The 15,748-nt window shown below is 42.8% G+C and overlaps 1 protein-coding gene across 6 annotated transcripts in view; it reads left to right on the top strand.

Moving 5' to 3' along the window:
• Positions 1–15,748, top strand: part of LOC108045712 (hemicentin-2) — a 75,869-nt gene that overhangs the window by 32,927 nt on the left and 27,194 nt on the right. For 5 of the 6 annotated variants that reach the window (XM_044458677.1, XM_044458676.1, XM_044458674.1 and 2 more), the window contains exons 2-12: positions 2,099–2,226; positions 5,456–5,696; positions 5,824–5,967; positions 7,413–7,607; positions 8,005–8,153; positions 8,308–8,419; positions 8,503–8,623; positions 11,470–11,633; positions 13,192–13,350; positions 14,599–14,772; positions 15,455–15,568. In XM_044458677.1, the coding sequence (XP_044314612.1) occupies positions 2,099–2,226; positions 5,456–5,696; positions 5,824–5,967; positions 7,413–7,607; positions 8,005–8,153; positions 8,308–8,419; positions 8,503–8,623; positions 11,470–11,633; positions 13,192–13,350; positions 14,599–14,772; positions 15,455–15,568 (1,701 nt within the window). The remainder of the gene's footprint in view (positions 1–2,098; positions 2,227–5,455; positions 5,697–5,823; positions 5,968–7,412; positions 7,608–8,004; positions 8,154–8,307; positions 8,420–8,502; positions 8,624–11,469; positions 11,634–13,191; positions 13,351–14,598; positions 14,773–15,454; positions 15,569–15,748) is intronic. The other variant, XM_044458675.1, reaches the window with a different exon arrangement.

Below are 15,748 nucleotides of genomic sequence, written 5' to 3'. Positions count from 1 at the left end.
ACTTCACGGCACGAGCCGTGCTGCAGGAGCTGAAACAATCCTATAAGCAGCACTCAGCGGCACGCACTTGAAGCCCTGAATCCCTGGATCCCTGTATCCCGGGACCCACAGAAGTGGAGAGGTGAAGCTAGGGGAGGGGAGCAGCCTGGGCAGCTAAAACTGCAGTCGCAGCTGGCTGCGAAACCCGGATCCTTGTCTATTTGCTTTGGATGGAGGCGAAGTCGGCGGCGGAGGACACTCCGCAGGACGAGCGCAGCTGGCTCTGCCAAGGCTCAAATTTCGTTGCTACTGCTTATTTATTTTTAATATTTTTATTTGCCCTGCAAATAGGCTGCGGCGGTTTGGCTCTGTTGTATTTACTTTCACTGTTGCGGCATCGCTTTATTTTTGTTTGCCCGTGGTTTTCCGGCAGGGCAAATCTTTGCATTCCAATGCGTTTCAATTAAGTGCTTCGGCTCCTGTTTGGTCACGCAGAAATTAAGCAGCCTGCAGGAATTCCAGTACAAGCGCTATGAGTAAGGTCCGCATAAATCAGCTCTTAAAAGGCAGAGCGAATGTTGGGTACGCCAGGCTGTGTAATTGAAATACAAAGCCAATTTATACAAAACCCGATAAAAGCGGAACTGGCGTCACCGCTGTGGGGAGGTAGAAATAAGGCAGCAAAGTGGCAATCACGCCAATCACGCGTAATAAATCATTGCGTGAGCGAATGTTTCCATGCACCCATTTATACATTTACTTGTTTGCCTGGGTTTTGTGTAGCATTTGGCAGGCCAAACAGGACTTACGGCAGTCACGTGTGGCCGACACACGCAATAAGACCGACCGACTTTTTTATACTCCCCATTTATACCCGCAGAGCAGGGAAACTCCCCAAACACGCACGAAAAGCACAAGTTGACAGCCAAACAAAAGCCGAAAAGCGGTGGTAGCCCATTGAGAGCGATGACAAACAGCAATTAAAAAGCCAAAAGGCTTCAATTAATCCTTGACCTCTTGAAATCGAAGCAAAGCCAAAGCCAATGCCACAACCTGCTGACCAAGTGAACGACTTTCTTACAGAGAGAAAGAAAATTGAGGAAAATCAGTTTTGCATTTGTGCATGTTTAGTTCTTGGCAAACATTTTTGGCAGCATATTTTTTCTATAGTAAAACATCTTTGTACAATATACATATGTATTTTGTAAAAAATAATAAGATACATTTTACTCTTAAACCAATTTTTTAACTAGAAAGATTCTTGGAAATGGAATTTTTGGTTGCTTAGAGATGCACATTTCTGAGTATTATATATTTCAGTACTATTAATTTTTGATTAAAGAGTAACACATACGCTGGCAATGAATTACAAATTTTTAAAACCATTAGCTAATTACTCTAAGCTTGAATTTCTCAAATATTGGTTTTTTGGATGCTTTTATGAACAAGATATTTTCTTTAACAAGCCTTTTTGTTTGTCAGTGGTGTTAAGTGAGAGGAATGCCTCAGCAAGTTCTTACGTACATCGCCCTTATCATTAGGCAAACCAAACTTGTGGGCCACGCCTTCCACAGCCCACAGGGCCCACATCCATTATCTTGAGCAAGCAGCGCGTGTAATTTTCAACCTGTAATTGGTGTAATTGAGTGCAAGTGCGGAGAAAATATTCAACATGCCAGCAATTAACATAAATTCTCCGCTACGCGTACAAAAATAAAATAAAAAAAGTGAGACGCGGGCAAATGATAATGAAAGAAGGACTAACACACACACACACACACCCATCGGATAGGTTGGGGAGAGAGGGGAGGGGGGAGGGGTGGAGATAAGCAAATGGCCGCCATTCTGTGAAGCGTTCATAATTGCCCGCGTTGTCGACGGTGTGTTGGTGTGTGTGTGTGTGGGTGTAAGGACTTCAGGGAGGCTGTGTGGGTGTGGGGCGTGACAAAATGCAGCCAGGGATTTTATAGAAAGGGTAGCATACTTACATGCGCAGCGGGCTGAGCCGGAACCGTCGGCGGAAGTAGTTTATGTTAATGACAGACCCAGCATTTCTCTTTTTCCATTTGCCAGTCGTCGCCATTTTCTCACTTACACTCCTCTTTTTGTATCCTTGCAGGAATCGAGGGCTTCCAGCGGTTCTCGGAACAGCCCAAGTACACGGAGGTGAATCCCGCCGAGGACACGCTGCTCACATGCAAAGTTATCGACAAACGCGGCACGTGCTCCTGGCAAAAGGATAACAAGGTAATTATATCCGCTCACCGGGCCCATCTATCGATGGCGCCAGTTTATAAACATTTTGATTAAACTCATAACTTGGCCCAAAGTCTCACCAAACACAACCAGCCGAACTTTATTCGCACACTAACACACAAACACACACACACCGACGTGTCCTGGCTAGAAAACTCATATCATATGCGTGGCGCGTCCTGCGGTTCAATTAAGTGTTGTTCTTTTGGCCTCCACATGTGGCGAATGTAATTTACACCCTGACCAGGACGAGTCAATAATGAAAGTTGCCCGTGGACAGAGGCAGGGGTCAGGGGTCACAGGACCTGGGAACAGGGCCCCAGACAGCCTTTCTTTGTTTCACCGTTGATTAGAACAGCGGCCGGCCCAACTTTTAATCGAAAGTGCGTGACAGCAGAGGAGCATTGGATTTCATGCCCTCGCAAACACGAAAATATCACCAGTATAATGTTGTTTAGCAGTTGATCCTAGAAAAAATAAACGTTTTTATTTTAATTGATTCCTTTGTGCTGTCACTCGGCGGCCACTTTATATAGCAGAATATAGGTAAATAAATGTGTGATCTATACACATAAGCTCGGTTAACTTGCAAATTGCATGTTTCAAAAACTTCCATAATGTTTTATTTGTTTTAAAAATATATTAAATGTAATAAACAAATTCAATCCAGTTTAAAATATTGAAACAACATTTTTCATATCAAAAGAGTCTTTGTTAAATGTAACATGGCTATTTTACTCGCCATTTCTTGATTTTAGTGTTCAATATAAGTATGAGATATAAAGACGCCTTGACTTATAAATGGTGGTCATTTGTTATGGCCATTGTGGGCGGGAAGTTGATCCAAAATCTTGAATGACTTCGTTTGCATACCAATCCAGAGTGGCCTCATTATGGATACGCTCCAGGCGCAGGCAAGCGGGAATATGTTGGTGCCGTTTGTTATTCAGGGCAATTGTGTGCGTTTGAAGCATAACTTTTATTTGCCACCCCCTGCAGTGTCTCCGCTCCCCACTTGTTGTGGTAGTTGCTTATGCAAATGCACAAAGGGACTTTAGAAGAATGGGGGGGAGAGACCCCCGTCCGAAGCCATAGTACGACAAAAATCAGAAAGCATTTCAAATGTCCTTTTTCATATGCTGCGCATCGCAAACTCTCGCTCTGCATCACATACTTAAATGTTTACATGCTTTGAGTCTCCACTCGAATAAGTTGAAGGAAGCGAAAGGACGAAGGACGAGGGTAAACAACATTTGCATGCATCGAGCGTCTCACACACACAAACAAGCTGATGTTGCTGTTTCGGGCTTCATTTAAAATTCTTCCTATTTTTGCATACTTATTCCACTTTCCTCCTCTTTTCCTATGTGTGCTTAACGTTTCCCAATTTCCTCCATTTGGGTATATATAGCTCTGTCCATATATTCTACGTGTAGTTATCATAAGAACCGACATTTCGAATCGTTTGTCCCAAAAAAAAAAAAGGGGAGACATAGCTGTCCATTCCCGAGCTGCATTCTAATTTAGCCAAAAAGGATGTCTGTAGAAAAATTTTCAATTCCATTCAAGCCTCATCTGTGTTTTCTTTGCAGTGCATTTGCTGATAATTCCAAGGCACAAATGGAGTATAATATCAACAACCAAGCTCAGTCATTTGAATAAATGTAATTTTTGGGCATCGCATATTTTTATCGCAAACATACAAAACGAAGCTAAAACTCCGGAGTTTCCCCCTCAACTTTTTTGCTTGCAGTTTCCGAGTTTGAAGTTGGAAAATGTGGAGAATTATGCCGATTCAAATATCGATCGAAGAATGTTTTGGCAGCAATAGCTGCATCAATGGGCCAGAGCCAAATATTTGTTCGGTTTCGGATTTTTTATCTCGTAGCCGAAATTGTTTTTCTGGCAGTTTGGCAGCTCGGTCTTCTATTGAGCTCATATCTTTTGTTGCCGCAAAGCCGTTCAAACTTAACTTAACCCTCGGTGACCAGCGACCAGCCATTGATTATTCCCTGTGGCCAAGGGTCAGTGGAGTCAAATGGTATAGTATCTCGTACATCTGACATTTACTATATGCCAGCCGCAAGCTGTTTAATAAACCAGAGATACTGTATTTTATGCTGGCCGGCTAGTCATCTCAAGGTAGCCAGATGCATGTCGCACTTTATTTTATCTGCTTTGGTTGGACAAACAAAATGCATTTGTGGCCATTTCCGTAAATTTAAACACTAAATATCAAATGGCAGCACAACAAAGATTAGATTATGCTCTGGCATTTCCTTTCGTTTTCTTTCAATAAATTTGAATGCTAGTTTTAAGCGATTGTTTGTCCATGGCACAAATTCAATGTAGCAATTAATTTAACCCATTACGCCACGGACAACGCAGACAACACTCAAAGCCGAAATGCAATTAGGCAGCTCCGTTTGCGGGGGTTTGGGGGTCCAGTTCCCATAAATACTTAAATGCGAACGATGCCACGCTCAGAGATCACTAATTGTAATTTAATTTCCAATTAGCAAACAAACTAATGCCAATTTACAGGCAGAGGCGACTGAAGCGACGACTGAAAATGGAGTTAAATGACACGTAGTGGTGGGCGGAATGGCCGGCTGATGGAATTTGGGGCGGTATTTTGGGTAAAGGCCACCCCCTGTGCTCCTGTGCTCCTCTACTCCTGTCCATCTGCTCGCAGATTTGTCTGTGGATGTTTGGCCAAATTGGAGACCAAATTAGACGCCTGACTGCATCGAAAAGTTAAACATGCTAAACATGTCGTAGACGACGCCCAGTTCATTTCAACGCCATCATCGTTTTCATCCCTATCCATATCCTTCCCCCGTTTTATTGAACACAGAGAATAAATTATATAAAATCAATTTGTTTATTGACTATTTTCTTATCTTTTAGGCGTTATTAAAAAATTTTTTTTAATCTAAGAATCGTATTAAAATAGTTTTAAAATGTTAAACTAATTCAATGACAAAACCAATCGATCAATGGGATTTTTTTGGTTTTTATTCGATTACTAAGCACAGCCTGATAAAAGTTTTTCATAAACATTTAATGCTTCTACAAAACATTAAATTATTGTTGTTTTTTGTTTGCTTATCATAACAATTTTTTTAATTTTTAAATATAATTTGTTAGTTTGAAATACTACTATTTTGATAGTTTTTTCTCCGTGTATAACTAACACAATCCATTTCTTCACCCCCAGCCCGTTGGCATCTATACCAAGAAATACGAATGGGCCTCACGTATGCCGACGAGCGACAATGGGAATGTCCTGCATCTGGACCTCCATCCGCCGCCGGTGCAACTTGGCGGGGACTGCTCCCTGTGGATCCGCTCGGCCACGCTGGACTTCGACGACGGACTATGGGAATGCCAAGTGACGGCCAGTGATTTCACCACCCAGGATGCCCTCACCAGTCAGCCGGTCCGCCTTGTCGTACGTGGTAAGTGCCAGTGACTCGAATCGAGTGAAGGGCCATCGCCATCACACAGAGCCCATGCAAAATGCCCCTCAATCCACCGTTAATCCTCGAGACTTAATTGCCAAGGACACTCCCCTTCTGTTTGCAGTGGCGCCGCAGCGGCCGAGGCTCGAATACGAGGCGGTACACGTGCCGCCAGGACACAACATCACCGCAGACGCCGGCGCATTGGCGACGGTCAAGTGCGTCTCGCATTACGGCAATCCGCCGGCCACCCTCAAATGGTTTTTGGGTAAGTGGCGAACCTGCATTCCTCCTCCTCACCACTCTCAACAAAATTGTTGTCTTTAAAAACGAGATAGGGTAAATGGGCATTAAGCCCTGAGAAAATTGTCGTTGAATTAATACCAATTTGAACAAGAAAGAAAAAACACTTCGGCAGGCCAAAGTTTATGCACATCCTAAAAATTACGATAAATCGACTCAAAAAAATACAAACAAATCTGAAAATGCAGATTTTTAGAGAATTAAGCCACGATCATTTAGAAGTAAGCCACTTTGAAATCGGATGTCTGTAAGAAAAGTTATGGGCTTAGAAGTGCAGGTTTTAGGTCACTTTTCTGCAAAGCTATTTTTCGAAAATTTGGAAAGGGGTTACATTGTAAAAATGACTAAAAATCGATCCAAAAATAAAAAAAAGTTAAGTACACAGATTTTTAGAGAATTAAACCAGGATCATTTAGAGGTATGCCATTTTAAAATCCGATTTCTGTAAGAAAAGTTATGAACTTAGAAGTGCAGTATTTGGACACTTTTCTGCAAAGCCATTTTTCGAAAATTTGGAAAGGGGTTTACATTGTAAAAATGACGAAAAATCGACCCAAAAATAAAAAGTAATTTTAGAGAATTAAACCAGGATCATTTAGAGATATGCCATTTTAAAATCCGATTTCTGTAAGAAAAGTTATGGGCTTAGAAGTGCAGGTTTTAGGTCACTTTTCTCACTTTTCCAAACTATTTTCGAAAATTTGGAAAGGGGTTACATTGTAAAAATGACTAAAAATCGATCCAAAAATAAAAAAAAAGTTAAGTACACAGATTTTTAGATAATTGAACCAGGATCATTTAGAGGTATGCCATTTTAAAATCCGATTTCTGTAAGAAAAGTTATGAACTTAGAAGTGCAGTATTTGGACACTTTTCTGCAAAGCCATTTTTCGAAAATTTGGAAAGGGGTTTACATTGTAAAAATGACGAAAAATCGACCCAAAAATAAAAAAAAGTTAAGTACACAGATTTTTAGATAATTGAACCAGGATCATTTAGAGATATGCCATTTTAAAATCCGATTTCTGTAAGAAAAGTTATGGGCTTAGAAGTGCAGTATTTGGACACTTTTCTGCAAAGCCATTTTTTTTTTGGAAAGAGGTAACACTGTAAATATGACGAAAAATCGACCCCAAAATAGAAACCGAGTTGAAAACACAGATTTTTAGAGAATTAAACCACTGTCATTTAGAAGTATGCCACTTTAAAATCGGATGTCTGTAAGAAAAGTTCTGGGCTTTGATGTGCAGGTTTTTGGTTTATTTTTTTCCTTTTAATGTAGAAATTTAAGCGGAAACGTTGTCAAATTTTGTTGAGTGGAGTGTGGGGCATAATCCCAATGCAGTTGTTATCCGGCGGTAGTTGTTAATGTTAATTAATTCCCATTCCCTGCTCCAATTTCTCCCCCAGGCGACCAGGAGATATCGGCCATCCACCCGCAAATGAATGCCACCGAGCCGGATAATCCACGCACCTGGTCGGCCACCTCGGTGGTGCAGGTGTCGGCGATGCGGGAGCGCCACGGAGATATCCTGCGGTGTGCCGCCCACCACGAGTCCTACACGGCCAAATCGGTGGTGGTGGAGGCGCGGCTGGACGTGAAATGTGAGTGTTGCGATAACGATACCGATAGCGATACTGCACCTGCATCCCAAAGTGCCGCCTTCATTTGATTTGGCTTTAAGTCCGGGTGCGGGCTAACTGCTAACTAAACACAGACACAGCAGACACAGCGAAATCAGAATCCTAATACGAATCGGAGACTGAGAGCTGTAACAATTAAATTAACAACAATTTGCTGTAATTTCCTGTTTTGCTGAGCAATTCAAGAGTTGACTTGTCCCAAAGGAGCAGGAGCAGGACTTGCCCGGCTTGTTGACTCTGTTTGCTCGACTGGCATTGCTGTTACTGTAGTTTCTATTGCTGTTTTTGTTTTGTTTCGCCAAACCAAGTTGAACGTCTCCGTTTCTGTTTTCTGTTTCTCCACTGTGCTTTCTTGCAGACGCGCCGAGCATCCGTCTAATTGGCTCGCCGGAAATCGACTTGGAGGAGGACAAGGATGCCCTGGTCCTGCGCTGCGTGGCCGATGCCAATCCGCCGGCCAGCATCGTCTGGCGGCGAGCAGGTCGCTCCGAGATAGCCAGCTTGCAGGTGAGCCAACCCACTCCTTCTTGTTTATGTTGTTCCAAAATTGTTTCCCCACGCCGGGTATTTATCTAAAGTGAAGCAGAAATTTGTAATTGTATTAAATTGCCTGCTGATCTGCGCCTCCTTTCCCCTTTTCCCACCATTTTCCCACCGACAGGAAACTCTGCAATTGCGTCCCGTCGGACGTCGCGATGCCGGATTGTACACCTGCCAGGCGCAGAACTCGGTGGGCACCTCGGAGCAGCTGTCGGTGCAGTTGGATGTGAAATGTACGTATCCTACTATTTACTTTGGACAAAGTTTTCAACGAACTCTGCTTTATTCCGTCCCCCATCCCCACTCCCCCTCCCAGATGCACCCAAAATTATTTCAGCTGGCCCAGATCGCCTCACCACCGCCCCTCTTTTCAGTCCGGCCGCCTTTGAGTGCCTGGCTGATGGTAATCCCATGCCATCCTTCAAATGGGTACAGAGGTGAGTCCATCGACACATATATACACCGGGGGCAATTTGGGTACTATAAGGGGTTATTTCTGGCTAATTCATTTACAGAAATCACTAGGATTTTTTTACCCCTTATAAAGGTGTTCTAAAGTATGCAGCCGTATATTTTAAATACGGAAGTCCGATTGACTCGATTTCGAAAGAAATCTTATTCCACTGTTTACTTAAAGACACCCTTATAAATTAAATAAAACAAATATTTTCAGAAAATGTTCTTTTACTAGAAACACTTTGATTAAGAGGATGAGACCAGTTTCCACGAAAGGAAATCATATAGAATACATTATTTTCTTCTGAGAATTTCTGCTAAGAAGGATTGGGGGCTATGAATTATGACTGTTAAATGACTTAAATATATTCTGCTTCTTGGAAAGCCTTTTTTTCTCAGTGCTCATAAAATTCCGAAGATATTTTACTTGCGGTCGCTACCGCTAGAGTTCTTCGGCAGTTTGAGTTGCATACTTTTGGTGGCCTCTTCTTGATTCCGTTGGAAACTTAACTTATCTTGCCCTAAATTTCATAGCCCGGTGGTAAACTCTTCTGGTCCCGAAACTGTTTATTGTTTGTCGGCTGAATAGCGGCGCTAATTAAACTAGAATCATTCTGCGTATGCGCAATTTTTGTCTCGCTTTATGCTTTAATTGGAAGAGTTTAGTATACCTTGCAAGGAGTTTTATTATTAATGCTGCTTTTCCCGAAAGAACAGCATTTTCCTCTTACGTGAGCAGGTTTCCTGTTGCACATTTCCGTTTTATACGGCGCCGCGCTCATTGCTGATATTATTTCGCGTAATTTTAATTAGCTGCTCGGCGGAAATTGTCTGAACCAAGGGAAAACAACAAGGAATAAGGCCTGCTTTTGACATACTATTACTGGTGTACTCTGCAATTTTTCATTGTAAATAGAGATGAAGTAAGCTGATATAATAAATTACTAATTTATTGCAAAGAGCTGTTATGAAATAAGCTTTTAAAAATAGGATGACTATTTTCTATGATTTTGAGGCCAAAATTTATACCATTCCATTGTGGGTTCCATCGGTTATATCCAACTCTGTTAGGGTAGCAAGAAACCATACATAATGCTGGCAGGATTAGGCTCCTTCCGTTTCTCCTTTCGTCGTTGATGGCAATGTGCATTAGTATGCAAAGCAGGCAAATTCTGTGGAAAAATCGAAACACTCCTCATGCATATGACTTTGCATAGCTCCCTCTCTCTCTCTCTCATTCTCTCGGTGGCATCTTTCCGTCTCTTTCTGGCCCCTAGAGCTCTTTGACGCTGCCACGTAAGTACGTGATTTTTGTGATTCCATTTGTTTGCACTTGCCCCCAGACAATCGGGGCAGCATAAAGCATACGCAGCCACGCCAAATCGTGATCGGGCGAACATATAGGATGTGCGATTGGGAATGGTTGTTATGCGAAGGTGTCGCCATCTAATAACGAATGCCACATGCAACACATTGACGTGTTGACTTAATGAAGCGAATGCGCGCGTGTTTATCAGAAATTAAATGTCAATTGTTGAAAACTAATTTCCACGCATGTTCTCCAAACATACCACCACCCACGCCACCACTGCCCACTCCACCACCCATCGAATTAAATGGCGCGTGCCGCACTGGGTAAACAGCGGGAGTCGCCCATTTGGGGCAACCATTTTGGGGCAATAAATCAATGCCACGGAGTGCGCCGCTGACAGGCCAAGCGACGTATGCTCGGCAGCTCCTTAATCTCCACCTCCCAGGTGCTGGTGTCCTTGGTGTCCTTCAACTGGGCTGCAAGTGCAACTGGCCTGGGCGGACGCCTTGCAAATGAGCTACCCAAGGACACGACACAGGACACGGAGTCCTGTCACTTTGATTTACGTGATTTCACCGCACTCCCCCCCGGAACTTGGTCGAGGAATGGAGAAATAAAGAAATGGAGAAATGGATCCAAAACGAAACGAAACGAAACGGAGACCGCTTGCCAAACTTTTTCGACTTCGGAGATTTGCATTTGAATGGCTTTCTAATTTATTGCTTTTAATTGCTGGCTACCAAGGACCGCCTTAAAGATCCTTGCTGCCACTTTAAGCGCCATCTCGATGAATGTATTGGTTGGCTCGGGTTTTTTTTCCATCTATCTGCTGCGGCTGCCTCAAAAGAATCTGTGGAGAGCTGGGGCCAAGAGCATTTCGCAGCCTGAAAGGCATTTCTCATATTAAAAATGTATCAAATATTTCTGTGAGCCAGCTCTTTGGCCCACTCGTCTGTGAGTCCGGGCATCCTGCACCGAAAAATAACTCATACGCATACGCAATTTTCAATATTGCCAAGCAAGGATTGCAGCAGCAGCCACGCAGGACATTTGGGAGAAGGCAGGGAATCGGGTTGTTGGGAAGGCTGGCCTCTGCCGAATGCATCAGTTTCATTTTGCTCAAAGAGCAGACTGCAAAAATCTGCACCACGCCCACAGTCCGTGACCAGATGGAATCCTTATATTAGTTGCACATAATCATAACCAATAGCTGCCCTCTTCCAATGTAGATATCGCCCACTCCTTTTTATGGGTTAGAAGCGGTATAAATCAGATATTTGTTGTCAGTTTTAGAAACCCTATCACATAATTAATATCATGCTTAGTACCAGTACAAAAGCAAAAATCACCAACTTTAAACATTTCCTTTCGTTCTCTTTTGAAATTCGAGGAGAAACAACAAAGGCTAATAAGAGTTTTTGGATTAAATTAAATAATCGAAGGCTTAATTGTGCTTTCAAATGGCACTTACTAGGCATCTTATTTCAACACTGATTTCCCCAATTTACCTTGCAGAATGGCCCATGGATCCAAGTACGTGGAGCGGGGCTCGGAATCCAGATTGGTCATCGACAACGTGACCTACGAGTACCAGGGCGAGTACGAGTGCCGTGCGACCAGCTACATCAATGGCCAGGAGCGGGTGGCCATATCCGATCCGGTGTCGCTGCAGGTTGTGGGTAAGTTGCTATCTGCAGAGCTTGCTGCTGCTGCTGCTGCTGCTGCTGTGCTTGTGGTGTGGCCATAAAAACCGCAGAGCCACAAAATATGACGACAACACGGCATGGCTGGAAACATGCATTTCTTTTTCCCCCTGACACGCACCGAATCCTCTTGCTGCCAGAGAGAGGCACTGCCGTAAGGATTTGCCAACGGACTCGCCGGAAAGAGTATCACGGACTAAAGAACGAACCATGTTTGCGGTCATAAATCTGCATTCCACCTCTCTTTTGGCTTTTTTCGATGTCAATTTTAGCCCGGACTGGGAATGGAAACCAGTGTCATGGAGATGACCAGCATAGCCACAGAGAAGGTGACAACGCAACCGGACAACCGGAAAAAAAAAGAAAACCTATTCCTCCTCGGGCTACTCATTTAAGTCCGCAGCTCCCGTGCAACTAATGCACACTTAAAACAACTAACAAAACTCCATTAAAAGCTGCAGCCGGAAAGCGCCTGCAAAACATTTTAAGCGCTTGCCTTGCCACCTCCTCGTCGCTGCCCCCCTAAATTTTCCTCACATTTTCCCTCCGCCATGGCCGTACAATTTCGCGGTGGCTGGCAACTTGCAACTGGCCAACGGACTAAACCAAAACGTAACACAAAATCAAAATGAACTTATGACCGCAGCGCCAGCGGAACAAAAAAATGGAGCTGCAACTGCCGAGAGCGAAAAACTGGACAGCCAACTAAGGGGGAAAAAATAGAAAGAACTCTAAAAAAAGAGCGGCAAGAAATATTTAAATTTAGTGCTGAATACCACAGCACGTACATAATTTATGACCAACCAAGGACACGAGCAATTTAGCAGAGCCAGGGACCAAAAAAAAAATGCACAAAAATAAACATGCACACGAACAATATACATAATACACAAAAAAAAAGTCCTCACCACGTTTCTACATATTTACGTGTATGTATGTGAGTGTCGAGCTAACAAACTAACTAACCAACTACGACAGCATGCCAGGGTGTCAAAAAAAAGAAAGAAAAAGCTACAGTTTCTCATTATATGAAAAAAAAGATATATGTATTTTTTCTTAATTAACCCACACCAACCTAAAATTAATTCAAATCAAAAATAATTACCAGTGGCTCTAAAGGAAAAAAATAAATATAAATCTAGATTGTAACAACATATTTAGAGTAAAAGTAAACTTTTGATTAAAAAGAACATTTCTCCAACAAATTGAAATTCCCCAATTTTTCTACAAAATTTAGTTAAATTGCAACCCGTTTGAAAATGTTAGCCAATGGATTTAAAAGTATATATTTTGCTGTTAAAGAAAGGGTTCCTTTTAAATGTTACTTACTGATCCGAGATACTTACACCTTAAAGGCATTTGAAATGGACAGGACAGAGAGCAGACAGAACCCTTTAACCACTCAATATAATTATCTTCGGCAGTGCGGCTCGGCGAATGCGTTGCACCACACCAACTCAATTAAAAAGTTATCTGGCCGGGCTAAACGCGACTCCTTTATGCATTTTTCACCTTGTTTCCTTTGTCCTTGCAGGTGCCCCGCAGGTCCTGCGCCTGCATCCCTCCCGCCACACCGTCTCCGTGAAGCGAGGAGAGGCGGCCAGTCTCACAATGGTCGTCTGCGCGGATCCGCGGCCACAACGCGTCGCCTGGGAATGGGGCTCGCTGCGTCTGGAGGCCGGCTCGGGCATCGGTGCGTATATTTGTTTGATAGGCAGTTGCCCATCCGCCCCATTGGCCCGCTAATGGTAATGCAATTAGGCGCTGGACTTAGTTTTGCCTACTCTGAATTCAATTAGCGCCGCTTTACAGAATGCAGGATGTTGGCTCTGCCCGCTCGAGGGCTCATTAGATTAACTATTCCCGCAAAAACGTTCGGCACTGAACAATCGCGATTCGCGAGTCGGGCTGTTCCGCAAATCAAGACAAATTACATGACCGAACGGAGTCAGAGTCGGACAAGAAACTGCCAGTGTCATGTTGGCTGTGGGAAAAGGGGTAGAGTTGGGGTAGAGTTGGGGTCGAGCAAGGAGGATGCCTCGAGCAGACTTCCCACGCCTGTCAGCCGCCGGTAATCCGAGCTTCAACAGACAGGCAACACACACCCCACCCACCACAGCTCATTTTCCAGCTGAAACTCTTTTCGGATGAACATCCGGCAGCAGTTGCAGCTGCATCGCTTCATCTCGTCCATTCCACCCATCCCATGAACTTGAACGGCATCTTTATCCACCAGTGTTGGCAATTGTTGCCAACTATTGATTGTCAGCATTAAATCTACCTGGAAATTATATATATATATAGGATATTAAATATCACATTGCTAAAAAAAAGCTGGAAGAAAAGTTTTTTAAAATAAAGAAATTCTTATAACTTGTATTTAATTTAAAAATAAGGAATAGCAGTCTTTTCAAAGTCGCAAAATTACAAATACTAAAATTAATTGTGATATATATTAAATATTAAATTAAAATTATATAAAATATATATTACAAATGTTAAAAATGAAGAGGAAACTTATACAGCAAAATATTATATTAAACATTTTTTTGTAGTGAGAGACACTTAAGTCTAGCAAGATATATTTGATCCGTTCAAGTTTCCCTAAAAATAGCTAAGTTGGCAACACTGGTGCTGGGTCGGTGGGTCGCATTATTCTTCATTTTCAGCTTGTCTGCCCGTGTCCATCCTTGGTCGTCCTTCGTGCGTGTAATCCTGCGTGCTCTCACTGCGACTGACACAAATCAAACGGAGCGCATTCCCGACCAATCCGTTCGCCTTTCCTCCGCGTCCAACGCTAGTTAGCCCATCGAATCGAATGATTAATGTCGGACGCCGACAAATTGTGTGCAATTCTAGTGCAATTACTTAGCCCACGAAAGTCAATTCGGCTTTGGAGCAGTAACAAGAACTCACCTTGCTTTTTTTTCACCCCCCGCAGATCGCTTCCGGGCCGACGACATGCAGCCGGACACCCGCGAGGACTGCTACCTGTCCACCCTGCACATCCTCCACCCGGACGAGCACGACTCCAGGCCCTACTATTTGGTGGTGGAGAACGAGCGGGGCACCGATCGCCATGCCATACACCTGATTGTGGAGGGTACGTTTGCAGGTGCATAGACTTTTCTTTGATTTTCTTTACCCCCACCCACATTATCCCAATACACACTTAAGTTACATATTCCATATCATATAACATTTAAGAATATTAATCTCACATATCTATAATAATTTATGTGGTAACTAAAATAACCACTTCTGTTGATAATAATTATATATTTTAAATACTCGTTTATATATATATCAGTTTAATTAGGTTGACTTTAATCGGACTCTTTAACTGAGTTATTTCCCCTTTTCAAAATTTGTAATCCATGTAAAAACAATAGCATTATAAATAATTTTATAAATTTCAAGTATTTAGGCAAACGTTAAAAAATAAATACAAATGGAATGTGACATGAATCAAATTTCTATACAAAAACTAGAATAGAAATTGTTTGAATATAAATAAAATTCCTGTCACATTCCATTTAAATTCTAAAAAGGTACTTTTAAAAAAAAATATAAAGCTCATTGGTCTAGAGAACACATGAACATTAAGCGTAACCATATCCCTTGCATCGCATCCCAGCGCTTTTAATTAAAATCAATACCACGTGCAATACATGTATTGCATAAAATATCTTGTGCATATGAAAATGAAAATTCCCCTTAATGCTTGCATAATCGACACCACCACCACCACATCGAATACCAATCCGTGTATCGAAACGTATGGAATTTCCGGACAGAACCCTACGAGATGAGCTATCTGATGGGCGTGGCCGGGGGCTGCATGGCTGCCATACTTTTGCTGGTCTGCCTTTGTATCTATGCGATCAAGAGCAAGAGATGCTGCTTCAAGGGTAAGTTGAAATACGGTGGAGAGGAGGAGGGGTGCGAACATTTCCTCCGAAAAACCAGATCCTTACCATCATCGGGCCCGTATTAATTGCACTGACGGTGCCGTCAAGGCCGCGACAATTAAAACTTCCTCCTTGATTATGGCGCCTGTTTTACCCCACAAAACCACCCCCCTACCACCC

Source organism: Drosophila rhopaloa, unplaced genomic scaffold, assembly GCF_018152115.1.
Source record: "Drosophila rhopaloa isolate 14029-0021.01 unplaced genomic scaffold, ASM1815211v1 contig_167, whole genome shotgun sequence".
Classification (NCBI taxonomy): Eukaryota; Metazoa; Arthropoda; class Insecta; order Diptera; family Drosophilidae; genus Drosophila; species Drosophila rhopaloa.
This window is presented reverse-complemented; position numbering and strand designations above follow the sequence as displayed.